This window comes from Micromys minutus, assembly GCF_963924665.1.
Source record: "Micromys minutus genome assembly, chromosome: 12".
In the NCBI taxonomy this organism is placed as follows: domain Eukaryota; kingdom Metazoa; phylum Chordata; class Mammalia; order Rodentia; family Muridae; genus Micromys; species Micromys minutus.
This window is the reverse complement of record NC_137981.1, coordinates 38,252,253-38,268,130: the sequence shown is the minus strand read 5'-3', so window position 1 is coordinate 38,268,130 and position 15,878 is coordinate 38,252,253. Positions and strand designations below refer to the sequence as shown.

Below are 15,878 nucleotides of genomic sequence, written 5' to 3'. Positions count from 1 at the left end.
GTTTTCCAGGAAAGCTTTCTGAAGACTTCTGCTTTATGTCTTGAAAGATGCAAAGGGTCATTTATAGACTGATGGGAAAACTTACCTACCATAGGGGAGAGGACTAGTGTGTGATTTCTTCTGCATCATGAAATACAAGGGGTGGCATCTGAAAGCTGATGGCAAAGCCAGAGATGAAGAAAGAGAAGTAACCTAAGTTACTTTGCAAAGTAAAAATGTCATTGAATCAGTACAATTTGAGGTTGAGGGTACAAGTTTAAAGATTAGACAAAAGCTCCAATGTACACCAGTCATGTGGCAATGATGATTTAAGGAAAAAAACAAAAAAAACAAAAAAAACCTGAAACACTCTCCAAGCTTAATTTCCTTAGCATAGTGCCCTGCTGATTTGGTTATTTATTGCTGTCCAGTGATTCTCAAATGAAATGTCTTAAGACAACATATATTTGGTAATTCTCAGGGCCGTTATGGATTAAGAATTTGTTATGGCTTAACTAAAGCTTGCTTCAAGGGTCTATCATAGTTGCAACCAAGGTCAACCAGGGCCATAGTGCTACCTCAAGACTCCACAAGGCTCATTTACATGACTCTTGGATGCAGAATTTGGTTCCTTGCTTGCTGATGACCAGAGGCTATTTGGAATTCTTTACTATATTTTGCCCTCCTAATGTAGAATGTAGCTTCCTCAGAACCAATGAAGATAATGGTGTTGGCTGGCAAGACCTCAGAAGTGAATTTCCATCACTATGGTCCCATTCTGTAGGTTAGAAGTCACAGTCTAGCCCACCCTTCCCGGGGAGAGGGCTTATCAAAGGACGGAGCACTAGGAAATCAGGCTGTGGGGATTCCATCTGGGTTTGGCGTTAATTGCCACCCATTTGTAGGGTAGACCACCAGTGCTAGCTGCTATTGTTGTGCTGAATGTAAGGGTGTCTAACCATCGGAGGAATTTAGGGTGGGTGGAAGAGTAACAGAAGGTGACCTTGGACAAGTCAAATCACCTCTTGTCTTTGAGACACCATTTTGTTCTCAGCAAAATGTAAATATTTGGTCCCAGGAGGAAAAATGAGAAAAAAAAATATGTGCAAACTTAAGTTTGTTTTCTGTAAGAGCAAACATACCCCTCTCCAGCTTGTGGGAGCAAACTGCTTTGGGCCTTTTTTGTTGTGTCAATTAGGAGTCTTTCAGTCTGGTGTCTTCAAGGATTTTAGTATTTGGCCCCTTGGGTCTTTAAGAATTACATAGCTGGGTAAACACAAAGAGAAAGCTGTTTTTTGAGAGTCCTTTAAAGGATCCTCAAAAAAAAAAAAAAAAAAAAAAAAAAAAAAAAAAAAAAAAGAAAGAAAGAAAGAAAGAAAAAAGAAAAAAAAAACTACCTTTGCTTTTAACGAGCCTGTTGGGGTGGGGGGGGCGAGCCGGGAGAAAACGGACTGTATGTGGGAAATTTCACGCTCCTGATAATAAAATGGTAATAAAATCGCATCCGGCTCCTAGGGCTTAGCAGAGGGGATGTTTATGGTGGAGGGGGTTCCCCAACACAGGCGCAGCTGCTTTCCAGGTTGTGAGGTTTTCCCGTCCTACAGGGCAGCTCGGGTTACGGACTCTGTGGCCTCCTGCTAGGGCAGTTCCTATGCTCCCAGGCTTTGGGAGAAACACTCAGTCGTCCCGCCCCGGCGCCTGGCCGCCTCACTCCAGGCTCCAATTCAAGGGGGTCACACAAAGTGGGATTCACCATCTGCTCTGGGGTGGTTTTCCCCAGGGAAAGCAAACAAGCTGGGGGGAGGACATTTCAGAGGGTGGCAGTGTCCTCCCAAAGGTTAGCCAGCGCTTGCGGATAGAACTTGGGAGTCAGCCTTTCACAAAGGCATGCTTCTCAGCAGGAAATTTGGGTGGGGCGGAGCAGCCCCCGAATGGAGACAAAGCTCCTTTGAATCTTTATCTGAGGGCCTGGCCTCTAGCGAGAGGGGTACCCCGGACCCCAGGGCAGGGCGCGAACTCCAGAGTGTAAAGTCATTACCCTCCCTCGCTCTGCCAACCTAATGCGCACAATCGCTCCAGCATACAGCTGCACGCGCGCGCCGAGGGTCCCTCCAGCCCATGAGTCACCTCCTGCAGCGTCGTAGCCCATATTGGAGAGTTGTGGGCAGCCCAGGAGTAGTAGGGACAGCCCAGACCAGACCGGGCCAGCTGCCTCAACTTCCCAGACCGGCCGCACCAGCAAACTACAGCAGTCTTAGAAAACCTAATGAGAACCAGATGTAGTGGCCGCTGGCGAACTTTCTCAGAGTTGCTGATTGGTCAATGGCCGAGAGCTGTAGCCAATCAGCGCGCTGGGCGGGCCCGCATTGCGGACCCGAGGTCCGAGTTGGAGTCTGGCGGGCAGTGTGGCCCGCAGGAACTCGCGGAGTGTAGGGCAGAACCGGGGAGGAATGAGCATGTCTTGGGACCCGACAGCCGGGCGGCTGGCACCGCCTTCATCGCTCTCGCTGCTGCTGGTGCTGTTGCTGCTGTCGCGAGTCGGGGCACTGCGTCCTGACGAGCTCTTTCCTTACGGGGAGTCATGGGGAGACCAGCTGCTGCCCGAGGGCGACGACGAAAGCTCGGCAGCTGTGAGGCTGGCAATACCTCTGCGCTTCTACGATGCCCAGTTCAGCAACCTCTACGTAAGTTCAGCTCCCAGAGGTGCGCGGCTGGGTGTGGGACTCGTAGCCTCTTCCCTGGGTGTGGAACAGCTAACCTCCATGTTTAACTGTAGTCGCCCCCCTCGGGGACCAGGCTTAGCAGTGGTGCAGCAGCTCCTTGATCCCTGCCGTGGAGGAATAAGGATCATTTCAAGGGAGAGCTGGAACCGTGCCCCTCTACTTTGACATCCTAGACAGGAAGATGAAGTTGAGGCTGCCAGTGGGGTTTGCGTTTAGGGTGGTGGGAGGCCGTGCACGCCGGCATAGTTAGCTTCTTAAGGACGCGGCGCCCAAGGCGTGCAGTGGTGGAGAAAGATGGACGGGTTTGAGAGCGGCCGCACCTGTGGGTCGCAGTGCAATTGAGGGGTGGTGTAGGAGCAAGACCGTCGCTGAAGTTGAACTTGCTACCCTGGATGTGTCTCAGCCTGTGAGGAGAGGGAGTCTTCTTGACTTGAGTAGAACTCTTTTGCTCCGAGGGATCGTAGGGTGCATACCATTAGAGCATGGTGGCTGCCCTTGGGTTTGAGAGACCATTACGATTTTGTCCTTTTAAAAATGTTTATGGGAGCCGGGTTCACGTGCCACCTCGTGCACTTGAAGATCAGAGAACAACCAGTTTTTTTTTTTTGTTTTGTTTTGTTTTTTTTTTTTTTTGTTTTTTTGTTTTTCCCCTTCCATCTTGTGTCCGGTCCCAGAACTCAAGCCTTAAGGTTTGAGGGCAAAGTGTCCTTCTTACCTGCTGAACTGTCTCACCGCCCCGTGGTCTTATTGTAGGTGGGCACCAACGGCATCATCTCCACCCAGGACTTCCCCAGGGAGACTCAATATGTAGATGATGATTTTCCTACTGACTTCCCAGCCATCGCCCCTTTCCTGGCTGACATAGACACTAGTCACAGCAGGGGCCGGATCCTGTACCGCGAGGACACCTCCCCGGCTGTGCTGAGGCTGGCTGCCCGCTATGTGCGCACAGGCTTCCCGCTGTCCGGGTCCAGCTTCACCCCCACCCACGTCTTCCTGGCCACCTGGGAGCACGTGGGCGCCTACGAGGAGGTCAGGCGCGGGGCTGCACCGTCGGGAGAGGTAAGCGAGGGGTACCCTGCAGCTGAACAAATTGAAGGGATGGGCTTGAGTTGTGAGTGGGAACTAAGGCTTTGACTGGGAGGCATTCCCTTGATCTGGCGTTGTGGAACCGGATGAAACCAGTGCTTAGGCAGCTTCTGAGTGAAGTCTATTGTCTCCGGGAGCATTCTAAGGCTCCCTAACTTGGCTAAATCAGCAAGGGAAATCGCTTAGTAGAAAGACTCTGAGGGAACTTGAGGCACTTTTACAGTTTTTTTTTTTTTTCTTTTCTGGAACCACCTATAGTATTTCTAATGATATGTTCATTGAAGGGAAGATTGAAAAATTCAGGAAACTTAAAAAAAGAACGTCTTATTTTTCTACCACCTTTTTTTTTTTTTTTTTTTTTTTTTGGTATGAGCTGGGCATGGTGGCACATGTCATTAATCCCAGCAGAGGCAGAAGCAAGTAGATCTCTGTGAGTTCGAGGCCAGCCTGGTCTACAAAGTTAGTTTCAGGACAGTCAGAATAAACAGAAACCTTGTCTCGACAAACTAAAAATAACCCATTCTTTTTTTTTTTTTTTTTTTTTTTGTATGTACATTTCTAGTTTCTTTAGCATTTTGCTGCCATTAACAATAGTGGGTTCTCAGTGCCCATATTACTGTTTCAGTTGCTTGTTCTGCTGGATACTATGGTCTTGTCGGTGTGTTTCTGTAACACTTATTAACAACCTTATACAACCCCACCCAGTACATTTATAACCCTTCCTAGTGGTCATTAAGGTTGCTCCCATGTTTTTTTAAAATTATAATCAGTACTATAAAACACTTTTCGAGGTTTTTATTTTATTCGTGTGTGTGTGTGTGTGTGTGTGTGTGTGTGTGTGTGTGTGTGTGTCTGCTGGTGTTGGTAGGGCTTGGATTCCCTGAAGCTGGAGTTGTTGCCTACAGGCAGTTGTGTGTGAGCTGCTTGGTTGACAGTGGACACAGGGATTTGAGCTAGCATGCTGAAAAGACTGCATGTGCTCTTAACTGCGGAGCCACCTCTCCAGCACCTCCCCGAAGCCAAGGCTTTTTAAGGAGTCAAATCATTGCACAGCCTTAGCTGACATCACAGGAAAGTGCTAAAGGATACCATGTACTTCTCAGTAAGCTCCCTGTAGCTCACCCCTCCCCCCTTGCTTTACAGTTTACATACTTCTGTCTGCAGGACACTGTTTGGCAGTCTTGCTGGAGAAAGCACCAACAACTCTGTACCTGGCTTTGATCCTGGTGACATGTGAAGTGGGCGTGGGTGGGTGACTGCAGATCTCTGCATTCCTGGTATAGGTACAGAATCCTCTGTGACATTCCACCTGGGTGTAAAATGGCGTAGACCAGGAGCCAAACCCAGTTTGCTTTAACTCCCCCAGTGCTTCTCAGCTACAGAAGTGGTGTCTTCCCTAAGAGGTTTAGAACTTGCCTATCGTCCCATTGACAGTGGCTGTGCTTTGTTCCGTGTTCTTAAAGGAAGAGACATGTTTTCCTAAAGTCTGCACTAGCAGACATCTAGAAATAAACATTATTTGAACTTACAGTTTCCTACTTTACAGGTTAACATCTCAATTACAGTTCAACAGAATACCTTCAACCCAAGCACGGTGCCTCCTTTCTGCAGCCCAGCCAGCTAGAGGGCTAGAGAAGACAGACTCCACTGCTAGCTTTCTTCCACTCATTCATTCATACATTATTTTTTAAACACTTGCCTAATAATCGAAAACAAAATAGTCCTAATATTTCTGTTTTCTTATAGTCTTTTTTAAAAGTTTTCATTTATGAGTGAGAGTGTGCGTGCGCACGCACATGTGTGCCCATGCATGTGTGGATCAGAGGTCAACTTTAAATGTCTTTGCTTGGGAGCCATCTTGTCTTTCAACTCAGGGTGTCTCTGGGCCCTGGGGCCTCCCGGTTAGGCTGGGCTTGCTGGCCACTGAGCCCTGGGGATCTGCTTGTTTTTCTCTCCAGAGCTGAGATTATAAGTGTGCGGCCATGCCCCGCTTTTCATATGTGTGCCGTGGATCACACTCAGGACTTCATACGTGCACAGCAAACACTTCATAGATTGTGCTGCCTTCTCAGCTTCTCTTACAATCTTAAAAATACAAAACAAAGCAAAAGGCCATCAGTGTAACAGAGTCGTGTGTATGCATGTGTAATCTACTTGAACATAGTTGATATTTATTAATTTGGAGGCCAGTTTTATACAACGCCTAATATCGCACTGAAATAGATACAGACTCGGAGTGGACTGCTCTCACACTGGAAGTCCTCACATTTAGTAGGGACACCTCTGATAAACTTTTGTCATGGTAATATGGTGGCCCCTCTACCTAGAGCTTCCTCCTAACCCCTGGGTTCAGGGATTCATTTAGGTAGGTTTCATGAGCAAGCTAAGTTAATTCTTGCTGGATAGAAGGCCTGGGCTCTGGAGTTTAATGTACTGGGGGCATGGCAGGCACTGTGTCTTTCAGAAGAGCAGGGGTGATGGGTTATCTAAGGCACAAAGGCTCTAGGGTAGAGACAAGTTGTCCCTTCTGAGGGGTGCAGATTGGTACCCAGACAGTGGGCAGCCTTGAATGATCTGAAGTGGAGGAGTCTGACTTTTCTTGTTTTTTCTTTTGTTTTGCTTTTGATAGACTCCCCCCTCTCCCCCAACCCCATCTCTTTCTCTTTTAAGATGGGGCCTCATGAATCCCAGGTTGGCTTCAAATCTCATAGTAGAGGATGATCTTGAATCTCTGATCCTTTTGCCCTGTGTGCACAGATAATGGGTGTGCAATGTCACACCCTGCCCAGTCAATGGGAACCGAACCCAGAGTTACGGGTATGCATTCTGAGCAGGCGTTCTACTAGCTGAGCCACTGATCTTCTGGTGACAGTAGTTAGTAAGGGTTGAAGGGCAAACTACTTAGATAGCTGTTAAATCGTCAGTTCACGCCATCACACTTCTCTTTTTAATTTTTTAAAGCTTGTATTTTATGCACATTGTCTTTCCATACAAGACCCATTATAATACAGTAATAATAGCTGTGCTTTTTCTAAAGACATCGGATAAGTAAGGTTAGTGTTTATTATTGTAACTACTTACATGATTCATGCATAGAAAATGGGCCTTGTATGGGAAGTGTAAGAAAGGGGGAAACTAGGTCTTCTTAGGTGCCTTTGCCTCACTTAAGACAGATTTGGAAATTATTTTCTCTTCCTCGAAATAAACAGTAGTGATGTCACTTAACCTGTGGGACTGTGTTGAGGAGACAGTATAAAACACTCCTGCAAGAAGGTAAGAAGAGGAGGCAGAGGGATGGCTCCCTGGTTAAGGTCACTGGCTCTTTTTCCAGAGGACCTATGTTCAAGTTCCAGCACTCACATGATAGCTTACAACTGTCATAGGCTTTAGTGCTAGGACACTTCTTGGAGCCACATTCAAAGGAGGTGTGAACTGGAGTGAAGAGTGAAGTTGCTGTGAGGGACCCTTTGATGACACTGTCACTTTGAAATTGGTGTTCTGCTGCTCCCAGGGCAAGTTCAGCTGAATTAGCCTCTTGCAACAAAAAAACATAGAGCAAGATGCATTTGCACCGAACCTCTGGGGTCTTGAGGCTGCGGTGGGTCCCAAGTGTATTGGTGTTTTTCTAACGTGAAGGTTGCAGCCCCAGAGAGATGAGTTTACTTCTTAGGATTCTCATTTCATCAGCAACATTCTTTGACACTTTCTCCTTTTGGGGGGGCAGTGTGTATGTGGTGTTTATGTATGGTATGTGCATACTGCATTGACGCCACTTGTGTGTGTATGATGTATGTGTGTAGGGTGTGTATGACATGTACGGTATGTGGTTTTATATGATTTTTGTGTGCACACAGCATGGTGCACACGCAGAGCTTGAGAGAAGAACCTCCCGGTACCAGGTCTCTCCTTTTACATGGGTTCCTGGAAATGAACTCAGATTTCAAGGCAGGGACTTTATTTACCTGCTGAGCCTCCTCTTGCCCTCTTTATAAGGACTCTTATCTTTTTGTTGGGGAATTAGGTGGGGAAATTCGTGCAGCTTTCTTTTAACTTTTCCATCCAGATTGTTCTTCAGATATTGCTGTAGGCTGAGTGGGCTTCAGGATTTGTTCTGTTCGATGAGGGTCTGTACACAGGGTGTTTTCAAGTACTCCTATGGACGGCTCTTCTGAATAATTCGAAAGCCCTGGGATTGAGCTCTTGCTTTGATAGACTTTTTTTTTTAAGGTAGATTTTGGCACACAGTAATCTTCTTTGTTGCCTGGAGGATCCTGTGATCTCCAGTTTTCTTACCTCTGGTGTAGCAATCTCACTATTAGTTACTGGAAATGACATCAGAGGAATAACATCTTCACAGTGTAAAATGCTTCTGCCGCCCTTCGTTCTTTCCGTGATGGTCACACTTGGGTGTGGCAGTGCTCTACCTGGCATGCAAGAGTGTCATGGTGCAACTTCACAAAAAAGATGAATAAATAAAGTGTTTGTTCTGTTAGTTAATTTGAGACTTCTTAAACTGTCACTTCACAGGGCAAAGAGGCTACGGCTGGAAGATCTGAGTACTGATAGGTACTTTATTTTATTTTATTTTATTTTTGCTCTGTGTGTTTTTGGTTTCAGGGGAGGGCTGTTGTGTTCTCACTGAGGGGAAAGCCTTATCAAGAACTGAGTTATGCAGTATGTTGAATGTTTTTGTTGGTGAGGAATTTCCTTTGGCATGGAAGGACCCCAGGAATGGGAAGGGAGAATGAGCGGCAAGAGGGCTGCATCCTGGGAGAAGGATGGGGGTGGAGGAGTCTTGCTTCAGAAAAGGATGGAATCGTATCTGTCGTCTGGAGGCTGGGAAAGATGGATGTTGGTTCTAAGCTTGCTTTCTCCTTTGTATGCAGTCCCAGGACTGCACCCAAGGAATGGTGGTGTCTGTTTTTAGGGTGGGTCTTCTCTCTCCTTAATTAACCTAATCAAGACACCTTCTCGGACTTTCTCAGAGACATGCCCTGTGGCTATTTCCTGGATGGTTCTAGATACTGTTAGATTGACAGTCATTAGTGTCCATCACAGTTGATCACTGAACACTTTAACGTGGGACAGCGGGTGTTGGGTTGGTACAGAGATGACAGTTGTTAATCAAGAACTTTGGATTTAGCTGGAGCTTTTAATTTCTGGAGCTAGAGTTCACAGGAAGGGTATGTGTATAATTTACCACATGTCAGTGAAGACAAAGAGAATAGAGATAACTAGATAAATGAAGGTGGGTGGAAGAAAACTGTTAAGGTGTTTTTGAAGACTACACATGAAGGAGGACACACTGTGCCATTGTGAAAGTATTAGGCATTTTTCTTAACTGTGCAATACTGGAGTGAATATGGAACAACACCCCAAGAGTGCCAGCACCCCCACAGGAACAGGGAAAGAATAACAAAGTGGAGGCTGGTGCTCACACCAAGCGTAGGAGGCCAGAACCAGTGGCCTTAAAATTCCAGAGAATGTCCTTAAGGAAGACTGAACATTGAACTTTGTCCCCAGGAAGAGATCACCCCATTTCTAACTTTGTTATCATGTTGTTAAGGCTGGATAAACAAATCCCTTTTTGTAAAGATGGCTTTCTGCTGGCTGATGTCTTACTCCTGTCAGATGGTACGTCTTAGTTGTGACACCGGGCTCTGCCAGTGTCCTATCAACACCGGAAAGCCATATTCTGAATCTAGAAAGAACATGGAGGCTCCTGTGTGGTTTCCCGAAGGCTTCTGGTTTTCTGTCTGAACAGGAAACTGGAGACCATGCAGCTAGGCAGCTCTGGCCTGATCCTCTGCGCTGCTTCCATCCTGTGGAGAGCCCCTCTCCTCCCTGGCACGCTCTCTTCCTCTCCAGGGAAGCTTCGAGTCAGTGACTCTTGTACAGGGTTTGGCAGTGCATCTGAGGGCTTCCTTTCAGAACCTGTGTGGAGGGCCCTTGGAAAGGTTGTCTCTGGGAATGTGAGGGCCTTTCCCTTTGGAAACCAGTCAGACAGAGGGTGTCTGTGAGGAGGGGCCCTTCAGGACCTAAGAAGTGGCCTCTTAGCCGTTCTGTGTGAACATCTGTAACCCTGACAAGGGGTTTTTTCATGTGTGGGCAGTTTTTAAGCAGTTAACCTCTTTCGGAGTGTACTTGGGGATCATAAACTATATTGAAAGGAAGTTTTTGTTGTTTTTTCCTCTGGGATTTGCCTATTTTAATGGAGACAAGGAAATTAAAAACTTGCCATGTGAAGTGAGTGCTTCTCAAAAGGTGACACAGAGAAGACACAGAACCAGTAAGGCACTAAATGTACAGATCTCCAGGTTAAAAAGCCAGGCTCTCCATCCACAGCTTCCTCAGCTCTCCCCAGACCACCTCCCCACCGCCTTCCGATCTCCACATGTAGACAGCCCTTATCATATGGAATTTCTCTAAATTTAGAACCTTGGTTCGCCCTTATCTTGTGATGTGGACTGTGGCCGGCACGCCAGAAGCCTCCGCCATTGGCTATTTAGGGATGGGAATCTTCGTTCTGCTTTTGATCTCCCTAGTTTAACTTTGCTGTGACTGCATTCCTTTGTCTTACTACCCGAACCTCAAACGACACAAGAAGATCCTCAAAATTGAATACAAGGAACGAATGTGTCCTCGCGCCTTTTTTCTGTCTCGTTCTAGAACATCTCAAATGTTAATTTTACCTGACATGTAATGCTAAAGTATAGCTTTGAGGTTCGGGTAGTAAGACAAAGGAATGCAATATTAATATGGTTTTAAAAAAAAATCAAATCTATGCAACTCCTCTGTATTCTCTAAATGGGAGTCTGCTAACCTTGTTTTTTTTTTTTTTTAAACAAAAAAGGTCCGTGTATTCAGTCTCCATCTGCCACATCTGTTGCAGCTGTGCTGCTCAATCATCTCAGCAGCAAAGCTCCACCCTCCCCAGAAAGGTCAGAACATCAGAACTCAGGTACAGGCAGAGAACTCACATCATCAGTCAGGGTTGCCCATGGTTACCAGAGTTTTATTGCAGTCACAGCAAAGTTAAACTAGAGGAAAGGATACCTATAAGTGATTTTTTTTTTCTCCTTGTCATTCATCTTCTTTATAAAGTGAGTAATTTCAAAAAAAAGTCTTCCCAGTTCCCTATTAAGTTGTAAAAACAAATATGATCTAGTGAAAGAAGCTGACTACAGAGTCGAAGACAGTGGAGCATCCTTTACTCATTCTTTGTGGAAGGAGGTGGTAAAGGCAGAAAACTGAGTAGGAAGTACAAAGGGCTAATTCCGGCTCTCTTTCTCTCTCTGTGTGTGTCTCTCTCTGTCTTTCTCTGTCTGTCTCTCTCTGTCTCTGTCTCTCTGTCTCCCTGTCTCTCTCTCTCTCTCTCTGTGTGTCTCTGTCTGCCTCTCTCTCTGTCTCTCTGTGTGTGTGTGTCTCTCTGTCTCTCTGTGTCTCTCTGTCTGCCTCTCTCTCTCTGTCTCTCTGTGTGTGTGTGTCTCTCTGTCTCTCTGTGTGTCTCTCTCTGTCTCTCTCTGTGTGTGTCTCTCTCTGTCTCTCTGTCTCTCTCTCTCTCTGTGTGTGTCTCTCTCTGTCTGCTTTGACTACCGCCGTGTTTATCTTCATTCATTGGCTGCAACTGTGATGCCACCCCACCCCCACTCTGATGTCCTAGACACTCCTTTCTCTGTAGCCTCTGCCACCATGCCTGTCCCCAGTCACGATAAATTACTATTCAGATGGGTTAGTGAGTGGAGTTCAGAGCCAAACCAGGCAATCTACATGAGCTGAGTACATCCCGGAAGCCAACAACGTGGGTACTCCGTAGGGAATCACAGTACTCAGACCCCAGGAGGCAGTGCTTGCTGGTTAGGATATTCTTGGTGCAAGGAACTATGAACACAGCATCAAAGCACATAGCAGGAGTTCGGACCCTTAAATACTGTTGAGGACTTATCGGAGCCAAGTCTGGGAAGGCAGATTGGGTCAGAGCATGTGCCCTGGAATGGCTTGTTAGGTAGAGTTCAGATGGCTGACTGTTGCAGGGGACGAACTGTGGGACTGCTGGACTCGTTGCCTTAAGCAAGCTCCAGGGTCTCCTTCTTCATCTGAAACATGGCGGGATAACTCATGTTGAAAAGAGATGGAAGAGGAAGGGGAGTTTGGCTGTGAGATCAGTAAGGAGGCCTTTTTGATCAGTCGATTCCTTACTAAGTGTTGCCTGCAGTGGGCATTGGGTGGGTGGGTGGATGGATGATTTGTATGAGAGATGCCAAGACGCAAGATTACAAACCAGGACTAAGGGTATAAGAATGAGCAAGTTAATTTTGTTCCTTGTTCAGAATTCTCAAAAGAGTTTGGAGGACTGGAGGAGATTGCAACCTTAACAGTTTTAAATACACGGTCTTAACATTACTTTTGAGAACTTCAGACATTTATCCAATATATTTCAGTATATCCACCTCATGTCTTTTATTTGTTTTAATAACCCCCTTCGTACAGTGAAGCCTATCGGGGTGTGGGTGAGGGGCTACCACTGCAGCATGGTCCATCCACCAGGGACCACACCCCTTAAGAAAACTCTCTCTCCCCTAACAGTCATCAACTATCAGTATCTTCTCAGCTATAAGTAGGGGTGTCTGTGCTCTCCCCCAACCATGCGGAATGCTGAGTGCTTTGCTCTTCCGCTGGCCGCCACAGCTGCTGTGAGTTTATGAGTACAACAGCCATGTCACAGGCACAAGACATTCTTTGACCCCATTCCTTCTGACCTCTGGCTCTTAACCCTTTCCATCTCCTTTCTTTCCGATACTCCCTGAGCCTTGAGGGAAATAGGTACAGGTGCGGGTATCTGTGGCTGAGCTCTCCACAGATAGTTTGTTCTCTATACTTGGACTAGTTATGAATGTGTGTATTAACTACCATCCACTGTACGAAGATGCTCCCCCAATGACCACTGAGAGCTGTGCTAATCTGTGAGTTTATAGCTGGTATAGTTTGATACTATATATCCATTTAACAAAATAATGGTCATGGTTCACTCCCAGGGCTTATGAGCCCCTCCGCCATGGTTTCTTGGCCAGATTTACAATACCAGGCAGAAGTTTCCTCTTGCAGAGCAGGCCTTACTTACATACACCCAGAAAATGATTGATGATCCTCAACATTCCTGCCATTTATGGCACCCGTGAGTACATCTTGCAGGGCTTTTGTTATGTAACCCTGAGCAGTCATGGTGGGGTGAGACTGTAAGCTGCCTAACATCTACTAGCATAGAAAAGGATAGCTAGCAGGGATGGAAGCTTCCCGGTAAGTATCTACGCTTTAAAATGTGTGTGTGTGTGCGTGAATGCGTGTGTACATGCCTGTGTGTGATTTCTTTAAGTTCTTTGACCTAAATGTGTGGTGTCATCAGCTATAGGATCTCGCAGTCACATTCTGATGGGGTACCCTGAGGAATGACAGTTGACAACTTTGGTATTGTCTCTGTGACATCTTTGACCAACAACTTGAGGGGTGAGGTGTCTTACACCTGGCTCTGGATTTTTTAAGACCTGTGGCCAATGGGAGGAGCATTACCCAAACCCCCACTCATGTAAGATTTTAAATATTCATTGTATGTTGGCAAGTAGGTTTTCATATGGTTTTTGTTTTTTTTAATGTTCATGGATGTTTTACCCGCATGTATGTCTGTGTGAGACTGTCAGAAGTCCTGGAACTGAAGTTCCAGGCAGATGTGAGCTCCCATGGCCATGTAGGTGCTCAGAATTGAACCCGTGCCTCTGGAAGAGCAGCTGGTGCCTTTACCTGTCCATCTCTCGGACCCTTCATATGGCTTTTTAAACATCCTTAGTGTTAGTTATTTCTTCCTTATCCACTCCTCTTACCTGCAGCCCTAACGTTTTTAAACCAGTGTTTTATTTATGCATCATTTAACTATTGATCTAACTTGGTAGAAGAGGTTCAAAATAATGACTCATAAGGTTTACAAAATTATGTGTGTAATTTGAAGAGGGAATTCTAAAGGAGATTGTGTTCAAAACCAATGTGGAGAAATCCTAAAAAGGATTTGGGTCCAGCACCTTGCTGGAGCACTTTGCCTGTGTTCTGTTTTTCTTCTTTTGTTTATTTGTTTGTTTAAGCATGTCTGTAATTCCTTTTTGTCCACAGCTGAACACTTTCCAGGCTGTTCTGGCATTTGATGAATCTGATACCTACGCCCTCTTTCTCTATCCTGCCAATGGCCTTCAGTTCTTTGGAACCCGACCCAAAGAGTCCTACAATGTTCAGCTGCATCTTCCCGCTAGGGTGGGCTTCTGCCGAGGGGAGGCAGATGATCTGAAGAGAGAAGCGCTGTATTTCAGCCTCACTAACACTGAGCAGTCTGTGAAGAATCTCTACCAGTAAGTAATGTGGAGTGTGTGCCTGGGCCATGCCACTGGAAAGACATTCAGGAGGGACACGATCTCAAGTGACCAGAGAGCATTTGATAATAACTTTTAGTGGCTTCTGAGAAAGGCACTGGCTCAAAACCAGGAGCTAAGCTTGGACCCCGGAGCTTCAGGCTCTCCAAGATATAAAAGATCCTTTATTTTTCCTGGACTGTCAGTCAGGCATAGAAACCAGAACCAGCAGCGATTATATTTGTTTTTGTAGAACCACCGGGGCTTGCTATGAAAAAACATTGTTCTTGGAGCTACATAAACATATCCAGTAATAACTGCCTCAGTGGAGGCTCTTCAGGTTAATGATTTCTCAAGAGGAGACATCATGCTTTAGTTTTTAAAACAGGTATTGTTAAGGATTAAATTATGAGTAATTGGGGGCGGGGGATGAGTGAGGTTTTGAGAAGTCTCAGGATTTCACCTGGCATTATCACCTGAAATCATCTGATTGGTTTGCCCACAGCATTGCCAGAGACAAATCCATCTCTTAGTCTCCCCAGTGGGTTATTCTGGTAGTGAGGCACTAGGCCATTCTGCAGTTGTCTAGCCAATTAGTGCTCGTATGAGATTTATTGACTCCAGGTAGGCTCTTTTGTGTTTGTATTCTGCAGTACTGGCTTTGCCCACAATACTTTCTTTGTGGCCCCTTAGCTGCTTCTCAGTCACACTGACTCCCTCTTGGTTATAGGAAATACATGTTTGCATGCATCTGTTGTGCACAGCAGCTGGATTGTGGGCAGATAGAGTGACTCAGCAAGAATTTATTGATCACTTTCTAGCTGCAAAGCATGCGATAAAATACTTGCAGATTGGGTTTTAGTTAAAACTCACTAGAATTCTAGGCGGTAAGCATAGCTAACTCCCCAGTTTTACAGATAGTCTTACAGAAATTATGGAAGGTGCTTATGTCAGAGTTAAATGGCCAAGCCATAGTGGACAGAGCTCTGAATCACAGAAGCAGGGGTGATATCTGTAGAGATAGGGAGATTCTCACTCGGGTTTCATGGTACTCTGTTGTCATGGTACTCTGTTGTCATGGTACTCCGTTGTCATGGTACTCCGTTGTTTGTATTTTGTTTCATTTTTTCAGTCATTCCAGTCACATCTCGATCCGCTCTCCTCCAGCAAGTCTGATATTTCTGGAAAGCATCAAAAGAAGAAATGAAGGAAGAATTGGAGTGGGTGGATGGCAGGGTGTGTGCATGTGTGTGTGTGTGTGTGTGTGTGTGTGTGTGTGCGCGCGCGCGCGCGTGTGCACATGCATGCAGGTGTGTGACACATGTGTACGAAGGCCTTTATGGCTCTAGTAGGGAAACATAACTGCCTCTCCTCACAAGCTCTTTGCATGAGTGTGCATGCACGGGTGCATACACACACACACACAGAGACACACACAAACACACACACTCACACACACTAGCTTTTTATGGCCATGCAGATGCCGTTTCTCATTCTGCTTTTCTGTGATTCTTGGTCCATCTTCCCAGATGCTGTTGGTGTCCAAAATATGCTTTTTAAGACACAGGTCCTGCACGTCCACAGCACCTGTAAAGGAGGACCAAGAATCATAGAATATTAGAATGAGAATTGCTATCTGCATGGCCATAAGTGTGTATGTGTGTACTCGTGCAAAGATAAAGGCTTTTACACACAG

The 15,878-nt window shown here is 46.0% G+C and overlaps 1 protein-coding gene across 1 annotated transcript in view; it reads left to right on the top strand.

Annotated features, from left to right (window-relative positions):
* Positions 1–2,435: 2,435 nt before the first annotated feature.
* The window catches only part of NID2 (nidogen 2), a gene marked incomplete at its 5' end in the record, with an annotated part of 56,695 nt that continues 43,252 nt past the window's right edge, over positions 2,436–15,878 (top strand). Inside the window, 3 exons of the mRNA XM_080926945.1 lie at positions 2,436–2,663; positions 3,456–3,764; positions 13,950–14,182. Of these exons, the coding sequence (XP_080783071.1) occupies positions 2,436–2,663; positions 3,456–3,764; positions 13,950–14,182 (770 nt within the window). The remainder of the gene's footprint in view (positions 2,664–3,455; positions 3,765–13,949; positions 14,183–15,878) is intronic.